This window comes from Anguilla rostrata, chromosome 6 (assembly GCF_018555375.3).
Source record: "Anguilla rostrata isolate EN2019 chromosome 6, ASM1855537v3, whole genome shotgun sequence".
In the NCBI taxonomy this organism is placed as follows: Eukaryota; Metazoa; Chordata; class Actinopteri; order Anguilliformes; family Anguillidae; genus Anguilla; species Anguilla rostrata.
In genome coordinates this window covers 31,910,107-31,928,426 of record NC_057938.1, presented here as the reverse complement: position 1 = coordinate 31,928,426, position 18,320 = coordinate 31,910,107, and the positions used below count along the sequence as shown (strand labels likewise).

General features: G+C 40.1%; 2 protein-coding genes across 11 annotated transcripts in view; one reads left to right on the top strand and one right to left on the bottom strand.

The window, feature by feature from the left end:
* The window catches only part of LOC135257884 (NADH dehydrogenase [ubiquinone] 1 beta subcomplex subunit 1-like), a 417,122-nt gene that overhangs the window by 16,239 nt on the left and 382,563 nt on the right, over positions 1–18,320 (top strand). The window lies entirely within an intron of this gene.
* Positions 1–18,320, bottom strand: part of hmbox1b (homeobox containing 1 b) — a 424,932-nt gene that overhangs the window by 74,863 nt on the left and 331,749 nt on the right. For all 10 annotated transcript variants that reach the window (XR_010330788.1, XR_010330790.1, XR_010330789.1 and 7 more), the window contains exon 2: positions 3,413–3,987. Coding sequence is in view for 7 of the 10 variants with exons in the window: in XM_064341083.1 (XP_064197153.1) it covers positions 3,413–3,987 (575 nt within the window). In the remaining 3 variants the exon portion in view is untranslated. The remainder of the gene's footprint in view (positions 1–3,412; positions 3,988–18,320) is intronic.

The window sequence follows — 18,320 nt, the reverse complement described above, 5'->3', positions numbered from 1 at the left end:
GCAGCGAAGCTGGTGGAATCCTATTGTATCTGTTAGGATTATTATTATTAGGTGTCCAAGCAGCGAAGCTGGTGGAACCCTATTGTATCTGTTAGGATTATTCTTATTATTAGGGGTCGAAGCAGCGAAGCTGGTGGAACCCTATTGTATTTGTTAGGATTATTAGGGGTCCAAGCAGTGAAGCTGGTGGAACCCTATTGTATCTGTTCGGATTATTAGGGATCCAAGCAGCGAAGCTGGTGGAATCCTATTGTATCTGTTAGGATTATTATTATTAGGTGTCCAAGCAGCGAAGCTGGTGGAACCCTATTGTATCTGTTCGGATTATTATTATTATTAGGGGTCCAAGCAGCAAAGCTGGTGGAACCCTATTGTATCTGTTAGGATTATTAGGGGTCCAAGCAGCGAAGCTGGTGGAACCCTATTGTATCTGTTCGGATTATTATTATTATTAGGGGTCCAAGCAGCAAAGCTGGTGGAACCCTATAGTATTTGTTAGGATTATTAGGGGTCCAAGCAGTGAAGCTGGTGGAACCCTATTGTATTTGTTAGGATTATTATTATTCTTATAAATTATAAATTCACTGTAAGCTTAGGGTTGTAACTAGGTAGCTGTTTCATAGGTGACTTAGTTAATGCACTCGTCTTAACTATTGCTTGTATTTTTTCATAGACTGCGTTGTTGCTGTTCTTGTTTGTGCTAGTGTTAATCAGTTTAACCTACAGGGTCCAAGTTGAACTATGCGGTTGTTCCCTGCACTTGGAACGGTAGGCTACTGCCCTCTAGGGTTTTCGACACACTTGTTCCCGGTTATGGTTATACACTTTGTTGTACGTCGCTCTGGATAAGACCGTCTGCCAAATGCCTATAATGTAATGTATTGTAATATTCCGTAGCAACAAGATAAACCCGACATTTGCCATAAAATATGCCAATACAGCAGTGAAAACGCTGCTTACTGAATAACGAAATAAGCGAGACAAAGTTTTTAAAAAATTATACCATGTCATTCCACAGTCGATATCTGGGACTAAACATTGAAAAAATATACAATCTTACCACTGGTTTTACGCGTAGAGATGTCCCTTTTGAGGCTGAGTGGTCATATATTGTCTTGGACAATCCATTTGTAGAAATATAGGCGCATTTGTGATACCTGGGTAGGCTACCTTCAAAAATAGCTATATATAAATAATATAAATGTGAATTTATGTGTTATTATTCTATCTGTCTCTGTGGCACTCTGAAATGTGCATTCTCTGCTAAGCTGAGCAGTGGATTGGAATATATGTCTGACGTCGTGTTTCTCAGTACTTAAAAAAAAAAAAAGAAGAAACGGTTCGGTATTAGAATATTCAGACGTTCGGTAGTTTTGAGTCAAATGTAAAAGCCAGGGAAATTTGTCTAAAATCATGATTCACTCATAAATATAACTACTAGCACTGAACATGAGGAAAATACATTAGTGCAATAGATTTCACATGTTATTTAACCCTCCACTTCAACAACTAATGTTTAATACAGACTGTTATATATACCGTTTGATAAGGAAACTAAGCTCGCTCATGGTCACTTCATTTACTTCTCACTATAGTCTGTGATCATGTCAACCTTCACCTACATGCCCATTCTGCTAAAAACATATTGTTTCAACTACGCAATTTCATCATTTCGCCTAATTTATCTCACACTGTTGTTATTTTCTCATATGCAAAGCCTGCTGGGACATATGCTCCTATTCTCCACTATCAACTTTTCCGGTTCTAGCTTAACAAAACAGCAAAGAGGATTCCTACCTGCAGATAAGCCTATCAAAATGGCTTATAAACCTTACAAACACTAAAAGTGCATCTTCACGAAATAACAGACAACGGAGCAGGACAGAAGGGTACACAAGTTGCGACCTAGGCACCTCTAATTCTACGGGCTTGCTGATTCTTTTGTCAATCAAGGCTCGTTGGATGCCCGTCAAATCCGTGAGTAGCCTACATACACTGGCCATATTTCACCTTTTCTGATGCGTTTACACTTACGCCACCGCACCATTTGTCACAGCCACTGTTTTACATATATAGCAGACCGAAACTGCTAAACGTACACGCTCATCAGACTGTACAAATTCACACAAGGATAGCCATAATCCACAACCGTTTCTTACAGGGTCACTTCGCATTTCTCACTCTCGTAATAAAACGCTTTGCAAAAAGAAATGATATCTCATAAAAAACACGTTTTCAACGTACAAAAATGCCAAGTTACTCACACATACAAGACATACACCGTCTATAACTCATTCATTCAGACTGCCAAAATCCAGGCCTGCCATTAAAAGTATTGATATCAAAATGACGCCAAGTTACGGTACTACAAACGACATAGGCTATCTTGCCTCACCGAAATTTAATAACATGTATTCCAAAGCAATGCTACCCAATATTTCCTCAATTCTTTCAAGTCACTCAGCAAAGCAAAAGACAAGACAGCAAAGACAAGTTCTACCTGCAGCTTAGCATATGAAAATACCTAAAACTTTATAAGCACAAAAACTGCATATCTGAGGAAAGAAACTGAAAACAGAGCAGGACAGAGGGGTACACAAGTTGCCAGCTTGAGAGCTGACCATTTTGTCAATGAACGCTCGTTGGATGCCCGTCAAATCACTGCGGACATAAACTGGGGGGATTCTTGTTGCGTTCCTGATGGTGCCAGCCTCTCACACTTTGAATTGTGACACCGCGCCATATATCACTGCCTTTCTTTCATATATATAGCAAAGAGCCAGTGCTAAATGGTATACACTGATCACACTGTACAAATTCACACAATGATAACAGTAAGCATTTCTGAAAGGATAACTTCGTATTTTTACACACAGGTGAATAATGCGAAGTAATTTTTTCACATGGTAAGATGAAAAAACACAGAGCGAAGTTACTTGAAATAATTTAGGAAGCACTGGGTAGCAGCATTGCTTTGGAATACCACGTTTAATTTCTGTTAGGTAAGATAGTCAATATTGTTTATTGTAACTTGGCATCATTTTGATATCAGTACTTTTAATGGCAGGTGTAGATTTTTCTAGTAGTAATGACTTATAGTGGTAACATTTTTGTATGTTGAAAATGTGTTTTTTTCAGATTGTATACAGGACACCTAGTTAAAAAGGAATTACAGTAGAAACACTACAGCAGTCAATGTCCAATATGACATTTAGGGTTCTTATGGTGCTTGTTCCTTTGGGCCAGGTTTGTGTTTATTACACCACTGCAGAGTGCAGTACAGAACTGTCCTGTTATATTACAGTGATCTCCCCATTCTTCCCAGCAACAGGTGTATTCAAAGGCTGCTACTTCTGAAATATGATCACATTCATCTAATCTGTACCCGTGATCCCCTCACATGCCCACTGACCTCATGAGCTCCTCCACCTTGTCGTCGATGTCCAGCTCTTCCTCCACCGCCTCAAAGGTGTAACTGCGGGCACCAATGGCACTGTTGACAGGATAGCGTGGTGGAGAGAGCTTGCCATTTGGCGTGGCCCCGGCCAGGCCATCCCGCCCGTTCTGGGCCACACCCACCAGGGAGACAGCTGAGGAGATGGTGGCCTGTGGGGGTGGGGATGTGTCGTAGCTGGGCGACGGTGACAGCGTGCCACGGTATTGCGTCTGAGTGGCTGTGGTGGTGGTGGAGGAAGAGGCCGCCAGATTGCTGGAGGCAGAGGTGAAGGAGGACGTGGAGGAGGTTGTGTTGTTTCCATGGTTGTTGTTGCTGCTGTTACCAGCTGTGCAGCCCCCGCCTCCTCCTCTGCCCCCATAGGACGAGCGTCGGCCAAACTTGTCCCCATGCTCACGGTCCAACCGGTCCAGGGTGTCCAGGGCATGGAGGATCTCCTGCTTGGTCATGCCTGTGTGCCGCAGCCGCTGCAGCAGGTCAATCTGCTCAATGGTGAAGCGGGGCTCATCTGTATAGTGGGACATTCTGAAGAGCTAAAGGGGTCAGAAAAGAGAGGTTACAATATATAGAGTAAAGGAAGACATGACAACTGTCTAGCATAACAGGGCTAGAAGGCAAAGAGAGGGGAGACGAGTGATGAAGTGGAAATTATAGAAATAAATCAAAAGTAATCAGATGTAGTGTCGATTAATAACTACATTATTATTACATTAAATTAATTATTAGAGAAATGAATGATTAGTTAATTAATGATTAAGCTGAAATATGTGTATTATGTATGTTTTAATAACACTTTAGTTACATACATCTATTCTCTGTATTCACTGGAGCATTGCAGTAGGCCTCTAATTAGTTTTTAGAAGTGTCTCAGCATGCTGTGACCCTGAGACATCCCTGCCTGCGTTCCCTTCTGTGATACCATTGGTTTACTTTACTGTATAAAAGTGAGTGGTGCTCTTTTCTCCACATGCTCTCTCTGACAATCTCTCACACCTGCTTGTCTGCATTTAACAATCTGATATTTTTTTCATGAAATACAACTCATAACTTTTATGACAACTTTTTTATATTTTATGGTATTTTTGATTCATTTAATGATCAATGATTTTGTTACTATTCTGTCTAATGAAAATCTTCTTTTTGATTAAACTCATTTTAATCTTCATAACATAACTTAACATAACATAACATAACGTAACGTAAGACGAGAACAGGCCATTCAGCCCAACATTGCTCGTCTATTCCTCCCACTAAACTGCACTTAATGCTTAGTTTACCTAAAAGCTAGATAGTATCTAACACTGTATCAAGCCGGGCCTTGAATACCCCCAGTGTTTCTGCCTCCACTACATGTCCAGGCAAGCCATTGACCACTCTGTGTGAAAAAATATTTCCTAATATCTGTGTGAAATTTACCCTTTGCCAGTTTCTTTTTATGCCCCCTCATTCTGCTAACCGAACTCAACTTGAATAATTTCTTGTAGTTCACCTGTTAATCCCTTTAATAAATTTTAAAGCCTCAATCAAATCTCCCCTAAGTCTCCTTTTACTAAGCTTGAAAAGTCCAAGCATCTCAAGCCTTTCCTCATAACACTTATCTTTTATACCTGGAATCAATTTGGTTGCCCGTCTTTGGACCTTTTCCAGCGCCTCTATATCTTTCTTGTAGTATGATCCCCAGAACTGCACACAATACTCAAAGTGTGGTTTGACAAGGGTATTGTATAGGGTGAGTATGATCTCCTTAGATTTATACTCCTGGCTATTTATCCCAGCATCCTGATGGCTTTTTTTACTGTTACAGTACATTGACCAGACTCTCATAGTCTTTGATCAACTATTACTCCCAAGTCTTTTTCTACATGTGCACATTCTAATTTTGTACCACCCATAAAGTAATCCTGCCCTATGTTTTTATTCCCCACATGTAGAACTTTACATTTAGTTATATTGAATTTCATTTGCCAGGGTTCTGCCCACTTCTGGATTCTGTTTAAATCTTCTTGGATTACTTTAGTAGATTCCAAACTGTTGGCTAAACCTCCCAGTTTTGTATCATCTGCAAATTTAACTAGTGTACTTTCAATGTTCGTGTCAAGGTTGTCTATGTAAATGAGGAAGAGCAGTGGACCCAGCACTTCACATCCCACAATACTTTGCTCAGATAAGATCCCTCCTCCTACTACCCTTTGTGTTCTATCCCGTAACCAGTTCCGAACCCACTCTGAAATGCCTCCTGTAATTCCTACAGTCATCATTTTGATAATGAGTTTGTCGTGTGGTAGCTTATCAAATGCTTTTTGGAAATCTAAGTATATAATATCATAAGCCCTGCTCCCATCCGGACACTTGATAACTTCCTCAAAGAATGTCAAAAGATGTGTCAGGCATGACCTTCCCTTGCAAAAACCATGTTGGCTATCCCTTAGGATGTTATTAATTTCAAGAAATAATTCTGGTTTGTCTCTAATGATGCTCTGCTGCTTTATTTGTCTTTAGTTTATGTAATTTATCCAATACTTCTATATCCCCTATCTCAATATCTGCCAAGACATTCTGAGTATTGAATATGCCTTCCAGTCTATTAGTTTGCCAGCAGCCATACCACCATGCACTCTGCTCCTGCCGACTGGCTGAAGCTAAGCAAGTGTGGGCTTGGTTAGTACTTGGATGGGAGACCACCAGGGAATACTGAGTTGCTGCTGGAAGTGGTGTTGGTGGGCCAGCAGGGCGTAATCTTCCCTCTGGTGAAATATGCTCCAGTGCAGTGACGGGGACACTGCTGTAGGAGACGCCGTCTTTCGGATGAGACGTTAAATCGAGGTCCTGACTCACTGTGGTCATTAAAGATCCCATGACACTATTCGCAAAAGAGTAGGGGGTTCCACGGTGTCCTGGCTAAAATCCCAGATCTGGCTCTCGCAAAAACTTGCCACCCAATCATCCCCTGATTTAATTGGCTAAAAAAATGTTCTCTTCCCTCCAGTGGAGCTGCTCAGTGGCCAACAATAGAGGATTGTGGTTGTACTGGGCAGCTCCCAGGTGTGAATGTGTATGAGTGTGAAGCAGGGCGTTGCTGCAAAAGAGCATCTGTGCTCAGCGAACCTACCCTGGGTAAATAAAGCTTAAATAAAAAAAATAAAATAAAAATAGTAACCTCTTCTCTGGTAAAACTGTCAACGAAGTAGCCATTTAGGGCATCAGCAATATCCTTATTCTTATGAAGCAGTGCTCAGTCATTATTTTTAATGCCCTTAACCTCCTCTTTAACTTTCATTTTCCTACTACATTATTGAAAGAAACGCTTAGGATTACTTTTAGCATCTTCTGCCATTTGCCTTTCATAGAGCCTTTTGGCTACGCTTAGTTATTTTTTAACCTTAGCATGCATACTATAATATTCAGCCTTATTACTCTCAGTACTGTCATTTTTATATATCTTAAACAGTTTTTTTCCTCAAACTTTTCCGTATAGCTTTATTCATCCGCTGTGGAGACTGCTTTCTCAACGTACTTTTCCGCACCTTTGGAATGAATTTACACTGTGCATAAAGTATAACCCTTTTGAACCTGCCCCACTTTTCATTCACAGTCCTGCAATCAAGAAGTTGCACCCAGTCTACCTTACTTAATTCTGACTGCATCTTTTTAAAGTTGGCACGCCTAAAGTTAAAATCCTGGAGTTAGATGGGGCCCTCTTAGTTCGCCAAAACACATCAAACCTAATTTTGGAATGATCACTTGTCCAAAGTGGTTCCATTACCTCTGTACTACAAATTCCCTCAGAGTCATTACATAACACCAGATCTATAATTGAATTCCCTCTTGTAGGCTGTCTGAAATACTGTGCTAAACAAAAGGTCATTTATAACATCTAAAAATTCCTCCTCCCTTTTTCCTTGTCCTGTCACCAATTCCCAATTAATACTGGGGTAATTGAAGTCGCTCATGACAATAGTCTCACGTCCTCTGCAAGCTTGTATTTTCAAAGAGCATTGTATTCACACTACTGAAGCTGTCTGAAGCTGGCGGTCGGTAACACAGTCCTATGTTAAGCCCCTTCCCGTATGAGCTTAATCCAAATATCCTCACTAGGCATGAACTGGTCAATTTCTGGAATTGCTTGCACATTAAGATTATCTTTTACATATAGAGCCACACCCCCACCTCTCTTACAGGATCTATCCTTCCTAATAAGTTTATACCCTTCTATATTATATTCATCCTCATCCTCTCCCCCCAGCCATGTCTCTGTAATCCCTACTATGTCATAGCCCTTACCATTGGCGATTTTAGACTCTTTTTAGGGGTGCTGAAGCACACCTAAATTTCATCTCAGCACCCCTAAAATAACGATGACGATGATTATTATTATTATTATTATTATTATTATTATTATTATTAATAATAGTTATTATTTTCTGAAATCATTTTTAGCCCTCTCTAATGTTAGATTTTGCGTACTTGCCTGAGGGCCTAAATGCTTCTAAATTGAAAATCAACACTGTTCTACACTTCCTACCAGCCCCACCCCTAGTTTCAAACTGAGCTCTCGAGATGTAGCTAGGTAGTGAATTTAGGATTTCATTTGTGCAGAAAAACACAAACTAAGTTGAAACGTTAGCAAATAAAATTGCTGAATGTTCTGACAGAGAACGTTGGGTCAAATCAATATTACTGTGCAGTTGATTTGATGTGTTTGGCGATGTATCAATGTTTTAGTGAGCTCACAAGCTAGCTAGCTAGCTAACGTTAGATCATCTCTGAGCTAGCTTGCTTGTAAATTTGCTGATTTAAGATTTTAAACATGGTAGTGTGTGAATGTCATTTGTGTGGGTACTGTTAAATTTAGTTAACATTGTTTGTGTGGGTCATAGAGTTATAGCAAAGTTGATTTAAGACTTAGAAAGTCTCTGGTTATAGTTCCATGGTGTGAATAGTGTCAAAGAACGTTACCTGACGTTGTTCACTAGCTAGCTAACTCAGAGATTATTGGCTAATATTATCTCTCTGCGCTAGTCTGCTTGCATTGCACACTTGCCAGCAAAATGTATTGTATGATGCTTCTTTCATTGCTTGATGATATGGTGGACTGTCCCCATGTGGTTCAGAGACTGAAACAATGTTTTGTACATTTCTCCTCGTATCTGCTTTGCTATAACTTGATCTTTTATTTACTTTGGAATGTTATGGTCATTATGATTGAGTCTTTGCCTCAGGTTTCATTAACTGACTGTGGGTCCTCTCTAAAACAGGTGTATTATATTGAAATCTGTGATTGTTCATTTTGAAGCATTATTATTATACACTACAATAGACCACCCAACTAATTAAGTTGCTTCTAAAGGTAACAGTGTGTACCCTAATTGAATTGAGGTTTGCCAAAGCGAAAGGGGTTGAATACTTACTTGAAAACAGCATATTCCATTTTTCATTTTCTTAAAAAATATTTTGTGGTGTAAAACTCATGTTACTTACTAGTATTTCATTAAAAGTATTGTAGTAAATTAAAATATCATATATAGAAAAATATTAATGTATTAATTGTTATCCAATGAAATGCGTGATTTGGCAGGGGGGTTAAACACTTTTGCAAGGCACTGTATGCATGTCACATTCTCATTAGGGGCTGAGCCCCCCTAAAGGTCTGATCCTAGAATCGCCCCTGGCCCTTACTATTAATATCAGCCTAAATTTACAAAAATGTGTTTTTTATACTTCTAGCATTTAAACAAAGACATTTCAGACTATTGCTTCTACACATCCTCTCCTGTTCCCTCACTCCCCGCCGTCCCAAGCCACCCTTATTAAAATTTTCCTTTAAAAAGATTTTATTAACGTTTTCACTATTATAGGTAGCTTTGACAGCTTCCATCTGGGCAGTCTGCGCCTCCCTACCCATTTCACTCTCTATCCTCCCTCCCAAGTCTCTAGTTTAAACAACCCTGTGCTACCCTGAGCATACACTGGCCCAGTGCAAATGTACCCCTCCGGTTCAGGTGTAGCCCATCATGTTTGTACAGCTCACTCCTGGCCCAAAAGGAATTCCAGTGCCCCATAAACCTGTACCCCTCTTTCCTACAAAAGGATTGTAGCCACGTGTTAAACCTCCAGATAAAGTTCTGCTTGCACGTGGTACAGGTAGAATTCCAGAGAACTACCGTGGAGGTTTTGCTCCTAATCTTCTCTACTAATTCCACAAATTTGTCCTGGAGGACCTCAAATCTGCCCTTACCTATGTCATTGGTCCCTACGTGGACCATGACAACTGGATCCCTTTTTTCTCTGGCCAGGAGCTTGTCCAGGCGCTCAAGGAGATCTCCTACCTGGGCACCAGGCAGGCAACACACCGTGCAAGACTCCTTGTCACGCAAACAGACTATGCTGTCTACCCCTCTAATAATTGAGTCCCCCAGTATCAATAACTCCCTTTTCCTGGAGGATGTGGCCATCTGGGTGCCCTGAGGCTCATCAGTCCCCCCACTTTCAGGGTCAAGGGCCAGGTCCAATTCCTGCAAGGGCTGGATTCGGTTGGACACCACAACCTCTGGAGATGCCACCCCTATGTGGAGTGCAAGCCCTTTCCTGCGATTACCCCCTACTGTCACCCAACTGTCTCTCCCTGCCTGCTCTGGAGACTTCCCCCCACACCAGGTCTTTAAAGAACATACTACTTAGTTCTGGGAACTCTTCCAATTGTGAACTATGTGATGGTTCAGCCGGTTGGCCCTCGAGAACACGAATCTTGCTCTCAAGATGCTCAATAAGCTGACAACGGTGACAGACGAACAGCCCAAGGAAATCGCTTTCCAGCAGAGCGATCATTCTACACCCCTCACATAGTTTTGGCCACATTTTAACCCCTAACTATCTCCCTATCTCTCCCTACATTAAGCTAAAGTTACTGCCGAGGCGGAGTCAGCAACACCACACTTAAAAACACGCTAGGTGGCTCCGGACAACAAGCAGTAGAAACTGGAGAGGAAAAAAGCCTCTTTTAGCTAACTTCCCAGGTAATGTCAGATAAGCGTTTAGTTTATACACAAAAGAATGACCAGGTGTGGAATCAATCTGATTTATAATCAGCTAACTTTTGCTAAATGCCAGTAACTCAAAGAAAAGAAACCCTTGTACTTAGCTAGCTAGGTAATATTTTGTCACAGGCCAAAATACACCCAAACTTTATCTGGAATCCATTTATAATACTAGACTAACTACTATATTTAACGTTAGTACTTAACAACGGAGGCAAACTATTTAGTTAACAATAGTTATGATATGCTGCAGAGACAAAAACACCAATCCACAACTTAAAAACACATGAGATGGCTCTGGACAGCTAACGGTAGACACCGGAGAGGAGAAAAGCCTCCTTTAACTTTCTAACGTAAAGCGCGTAAAATCTTACCAAAGTCTCCAAGTTTTACAGTAAATCTCAAAGTCTAAATCTCACTCCTGCTTCCAGGATTAGATGCACCACAAGACTGCACAACCTAATATTCTAAAGGAGGCAGTGGTGAGAGATTTCATTGTTTAGCAGAAAATTCTGAACAGCTAGAGGAGTGAGAAAGGAGATGCATCTGTAGGATACGAGAGGTAGGTAGGATATGAGATGGGGAGACGTTTATTATTCACAAGCCGAAGCCTACGAGGAGTCACCTTGATCTCTATTGCTTGGGAGAGTGTCTGAGTGAAGTTCATGAAACTTGTGATAGAAACAGCTACTAAGGCTGGGCGATATGCCACAGCAATAATTATCGAATGCAATAATGGTCTTTGCCACCATATTATTATTATTATTATTATTTATGATTAAAGAACTGGGTGTCTGTGGCAACATTCCCGGGAAAAACGACGCGTTTTCCATCACCCATGAGTGGTTGGTCCGCCAGAGAGGATAGGTGGAGCTAATGCATCAGGGTCGCTGTTCTACTCAGTTGTGTATGAGCGGGATACTGTTTTTTCCGGTGTCTGCTAGCGTTACAATAACAGGGGGGGGGGGGGGGTTATGGAACCCTAATACATTTTTGTGTAACATGAGAGGTCATATTATTTGTTTATGTAGATTTTGTCTTACATTTGATTACAATGTAACGTTACTAAATTACATAGCTATTTGCACAGTTAACGCTATAGCTACCGGACCATGTCAAGAAAGGCAACATTTAGACAACGTTGCGCACAGTATCCATCTCTCATATCAGGTAATGTTGCGTTAGCTAGCTAGCTAATGTAATTAACACAATCTAATGTCAGCTAACAATTAGAAAAAACGCTAGCTAACGCTACCCACCGGTACCGACCTTGCAAACCGTCTCTCGAATGCAATGCTACCTTGTTGCAACGTTGCAAAGTAGTTAACGAAAGGCCAGTTCAGATCAATGATTCGCAACGAGACTGGATGCAACTTGCAAAATTCCAAGACGTCTGATTGTAAACGTTCTAAAACTGCACTTGGCGATTTGACAAGGTGGGTCTTTTGAGACTTTTCAGACGCTCTGCAACTAACTAAAAGGTGGATAAAGAACGTTTGTGGAAATTGATCATCACTAATTCTACCCCAGGTCTGCTACAGCATTTTAACCCGGCTCGGCAGTGTAAAGACAGCTTGAGTTAGCCTAATGTTAGACAATGAATGAGTATGTACATAACATTACTTTTATAACAACCACTTTATTCAGTAAATAGTAAGTGTTACAGTTGGCGTGGCCCAGGTGCCAACCGACTGACATCACACAGGCGACACTGGTTGGATCTGGTTGGATCTATGGGAAGTGAGGTCCAAAAACACACCTGCAATTACAGCTTCTCGCCATTGGTTCCGCCAAAGAGAACGAAATGGAAATCTTTGAGATTGTAACTTTAACCATACCTGATGCAGTCGTCAACAACCACGCTTCAGAATCTGCGATAAATGCTTCCGGAGAAAATAACGTAAGTGTTAGTGGGTGTTGATAAGACAGCCAATCAGCAGCAAGGTTGTCCAGCTGGTTGTACATCACATGGAGCTGCGAGTCCTTGCTGCTGACTGGCTTATCTTACGTTCAAACCAATAGATAACAGTGGTGACGTTTTTTCCGGAAGCATTTCACAAGGCCTCTGAAGCGTGGTTGTTTACTACTGCATCAGGTATAATTAAATCTCATAAAAAACACGTTTTCAACGTACAAAAATGCCAAGTTACTCAAAAGTATTGATATCAAAATGACGCCAAGTTACGGTACTACAAACAATATAGGCTATCTTGCCTCACCGAAATGACATAAGATGTATTTCAAAGCAATGCTACCCAATATTTCCTCAGTTCTTTCAAGTCACTTGGCCCTGTGTATAAGCATGCAGTACATGGACACGCCAAACATATGTGTGGATGGCTCTCTCACAGTCAAGATTGATTGAATAGGCGTGTATATGTCCAATTTGTATTGGTATGTATGTATTTCCCTGCCCAGCCTTTCTGTTGCGTGAATGATAGTATGTTTCTTGGTATAAGCGTGTGTTCGTAAATGTGAATGTAACATGCTGCGAGGGAAATGTCCCCATGGGGATAAAGAAGTTCTCTGTGTATGTATGTACAATATGTATTTTAAATGCAGTATTTATTGTACGTAGCAAATATACAATAACTTGCACATGTACTCAAATTCAGTTCAGAAGCAAGTATAAACATGTTTTCTGGAGAAATATGCTTCCTGTAGTTACTCAGCAGCAGTTTTGTACATTAATTTCAATGTGTTCCATGAGGCAATTCGAAATATTTGACTCTTTGATCTGACACAAAGTTTGCATGACATTGTAAAATGGTAAGATTACAAAACACAGGGCCAAGTGACTGAGAACTGAATATTGGTGACTTGAAATCTAGTCATTTCGTGAGCAGATACATTGTTGTAGTACTAAACGGATTGATATCATACGGTACGCATTTTGTATGTTAGTGTTTATGAGATATCATTTCTTTTTGCAAAGCGTTTTATTATAAGAGTGAGAAATGCGACCCTGTAAGAAACGGTTGTGGATTATGGCTATCGTAGTGTGAATTTGTACAGTCTGATGAGCGTGTACTGTTCAGCAGTTTCGGTTTGCTATATATGTATAAAAACAGTGGCTGTGAGAAAGGATGCAGTAACGTAAGCGTAAACGCATTAGAAACGCAGATGAAATATGGCCAGTGTATGTACTCACGGATTTGACGTCCATCCAACAAGCCTTGACTGACAAAACAATCAGCAAGCCCGTAAATTAAACTCCTAGGTCCAACTGTATGGGAATGGACGATTTATATGCGCTTATCAGCGCTTCAATGACCTCTCATCGCCAGAGCGGTTAGGGGTTTGGTGTCTTGCTCAAGGACACTTGTGCCCAGGCGGGTGAACGGCCTTATGCCAGCATCGGCTTACTCCTGAGCTATGTCGCCCTATGTAGCCTTCTGTCCTGCTCCGTTGTCTGTTATTTCATGGAGATTCACTTTTAGTGTTGGTAAGGTTTATCCTTCTGTCCTGTTCCGTTGTCTGTTATTTCGTGGAGATGCACTTTTAGTGTTTGTAAGGTTTATAAGGCATTTTGATAGGCTTATCTGCAGGTAGGAATCCACTTCGCTGTTTTGCTAAACTAGAACCGGAAAACATGATAGTGGAGAATAGGAGCAGACGCATATGTCTCAGCAGGCTTTGCATATGAGAAAATAACAACAGTGTGAGAGAAATTAGGATGAAATGACGAAATTCCGTAGTTGAAACAATATGTTTTTAGCAGAATGGGCATGTAGGTGAAGGTTGACATGATCACGGAGTATAGTGCGAAGTAAATGTAGTTATACTAGTAGTTATAATTATGAGTGAATCATGTTTTTAAATGTAATGTTTTAATGGGGAGTTGCAGAACGGACATACGTAGTAATTGTTTGTATGTGGCTAGATAGAGAACAGGGCGAGGTAACATGAATGTAGAAACGTGGCGTTTGCTGATAAGAAGGTTTTGTACAGTAGCCAAGTGAAGAAATGTAGTTAGTAGAAATGGCACAGCTGTGAACTGGTGTAACTTTTTAATAAAAGGAATACATTTGCCGTCATGAAATGCATACGGGTGGCCATGAGAGAGTTTTGGTTTAAGCAAATGTAAGCGTAAGAGAACGTTATTAGTGAGGGTAAAAGCAGGTTAAAGAAACGTGTCCGTAGCTGGGCTTGAACCTAGGACCCCGTGTTCCCAAGACTGTAACTTTACCCACTAGGCCACAAGCAGATTAGCAATTTAACTTCGAAATGTTTCAGAGTAAGAAGGTATGGGTATTTTGCCTGTGTATGCGAGTTTTTGATTGGGTGGTGAACTGGTGTAACTTTTTAAATAAAAGGAATACATTTGCCGTCATGAAATGCATATGGGTGGCCGTGAGCGAGTTTTGGTAAAGAAAATATAAAAGCGTAAGAAAACGTTAGTGTAAAAGAGGGAATTATCTGCCTGAGGGCGAGGCGGTATTCAATCCTTCAACCGGAGGTTTACCAGTCTGTGACTTGGATAGTGCAGCACCATGACATAGCTATGCAATGCGTGAAATATCATTAGCAAACCTGTCCGTGGTTTTAAAGAACACAGGCCATCAAGCACAGAAGAGCTCCCGTTGAATCTATATGGCTGTGCAATATTGTAGCCGGTTAATAACTGAACGTGCAGACGGTACGTCATAATTCAGTGTATACGTTCGGTTAACGGCAGGTAGATATGGTGCAAAAGCAATAATTGAGAAGTAGTAGACAATTATTAAAAGCAGGTTAAAGAAACGCATTCCTAGCTGGGCTTGAACCTTGGACCCTGTGTTCCCAAGACTGTTACCTTACCCAGTAGGCCACAGGCGGACTAGCTGTTTGTCCTGAAAATGTTTCAGAATAACAAGGTATGGGTATTTTGCGTGTGTATGCGAGTTTTTCATTGGGTCGTGTAGGTGAAGATTTGGCGGGTGTCGGTAAAATGTCCAATGGGGAGACATGTTATTAGTGGGATAGGCGGCAGGAAAAATAAGAATGAGAAGAAGAATGAGAAGAAGAAGAAGAAGAAGGAGAAAACGCAAAATTCCCTTAGTTTGGGGCTTTATTGTGTGGACATGTGAAGTTGTTTATGAAATCTGTCTGTTGAAATGGGGTCAGAATGTACAGAATTTAATGTTTTTAAGGGCTGAGTGCCTGTGGCTGTTGTGGTTATTTCTGTGGGGAACCCTGAAAAGTGCCAAACTCTCGGTGCTGTATAGGTATGGGGCATGCCCCCGCCAATGCGTAACTTGGCGGGATGGCATACCTGCAATCCCAATATAAAAGGAAAAAATAAAAGGTAATACACCACATAGTGGCAATGACCATTGCTGCATTTAATAATTATCATCGCTGTGTATCGCTCAGATCTTGGTCAAATACATATTTAAATTATATTAATTACTTCAAAATACTTATTTAGAAATTATTTGAAATTCAGCATTGACAAATACTAAGTATTTAAATTACAAAATGTATTTGAAAATACATTTAAGGAGCATTTGCATGTATTTGCAATTACTTTCATTTAAAATACTGAATTTTCAAAAAGAAAGTGTTTGATTTAATGGAATTATTTGAAAATACTTTCACAACATAAGGCCAGTGGTTCAACATGCACAATTGTACCAAGCTGTTGAAAGACTTTAAAAGCACTGGATATGTGAGAACCAGCTCTGAAAGTTGAGCATTTTGTCAAATTAGAATACAGTATTTTGATGACAACACCTCAAGTGACTGCTGACGGCCCCAGTCCAAATGTACCAATTTCCATTGTTAGTTGGTAGTGAATATGCACAGCTGAATTCTATTTTATCAGTGTCTAACCTTACAAAATGTAAAATATGGAACTGTACATATGGGTGTTAAATGCTCTGACAACAGAAAAAAAGGAAATACAGTGAAAGTCCACTAACTTTTTCATGGGTACAAATAAACTGGCAAGTAGCTTATCAAGAAGTCTGAGTTTGCCAACCCCCTCATGCAAAGACATGTACGGGCATTTAGGCGGAAATCTGTTAGAGGCAGCGCATGGGTTGTTTAAAATTGCCAGCGTAGGCTACCTTTGCTCATACTTCAAATTCAACCCCTAGCCCCTGGTAGTTCCCCTAGAGTGCCCTCAGTATTATAACTTGCTGACATCACACCGAGGACCACACACAAAGATTGTACAAAGAACTCTGGGATACCCCCTTCAGTATGAAGCCTACATTGCTGGCTTGATCATTTCTGTTGTCTGTCACAGAAATATTTCAAAATATTTTAAAATTGTATTTGTATTTTAACGTATTTTTAAAAGGCTCTAAATACTATCTGAAAAAGTATTTAGTTTCCCAGGAAAGTTTTTATTCAAAGAAATGTATGTTTTAAATGCTATTTGGGAAAGTATTTGGTTTTCCATGAAAATAATTTAAATCAAATACAAAGTATTTAATGTGTAAAAGTATTTGAAAATACTTCAAATATGCATTTAACTACATTTTCAAATACAAATATGTATTTGTATTTGAACCAGGTCGGTTATCACCCATCCCTAGGAGCTACCATGTGCTGTCAATCAGTGACTTGTGTGAAGGAAGGAATTTTTTTTGATGATTTGGGGATTTTTAAAAAAATCTTCAGGTATATAAGTGGTACGGTTCAAGGAAACTAGTTAATATGACCTCCAGCGCGCAGAGCCATTTCACTACTCACATTTTGCAGTGTACCACTGCATATTGACATAACTGAACATACTGTAGCATCAGAACAACGCTGCGTGTACTTCCTGGTTTGGTTAACCAGCATGCTTTGCAACTGCTCTAAAAGAGACTGTTTATTGTTGTTTTCATTATTAAACTGTTGTTATTTTGGGTTTCATTATGTGTAGGTGTCATTTAGTGTTCTTTTTATATTAGGCTTCTGTGTAATCCGTTATTTTATTGTGATACTGTGAGTGAGAGGCGCGTCGTGTTTCATGGCTTCAGTGACGTTCCCCATTACAAATCAAGTCTTTCTCCTATTGTGCCTTGTTGTCTAGTTCTGACTTGTATTTCTGCTATGCTGCTCGCCACAATACTGTATAATAAATTGCATTCACTTCAACCTGCCATTCCTCTTTGACACTAACCACTACACACCTAGAATCTGGACTTAACACCTTGAATCTGGATGATGCCAATTGGCATCATAAAACACTCCCTTTAATCTCCATTGAATAACTCTTGAGTCTACATGTTTGAAAAAGTCAATTTATTGTTTTAGTCCGGCTAAAACAGGACTTTTAAAAATCATGTAAACATTGTAGTCCGACTGAAATTGCACGAAGTCAATTTTTTCAGAGTCGGACTAACATACCTAGATAATGCGGTTAGGGGTCGATTTACTACAGCATGTATACGCTTCAATAGGCCAAAAATTGGCCTAGGCGTTTCTGCGCACGTTTCGTAATTTACATAGCAACTATACGCTCACAGTGTCCAAGCGGAATCGATAACATTTCAGAAAATATATAACTTTAAAAGATTTAATTCAATCTTCTACTGGGACTTTTGCTGTTTATTGAGGGTGTGACAGAAAATTTCGGTGCCACTGACTATAATCGAATGTTTTTCACATTTACCATTCGATTGAGCAAGTAGCATTCAAAGTACATTTTTATGGGTTAGTGCTGTCCGATTGTATTAGCTACTTCACATTAACCTTGTACGGTGATCAATAAGGGTTAATAGTACAGTACCACTTAATTATTGTCACTTCTATCACCACTATAATGAACTAAAAAAAGGTGACAAACGACCTTTTCTGTGTGAAATGCATTGTCGAGCTCACAGGCATACACTGCTGGCGACATTCTAAAGCTCCGT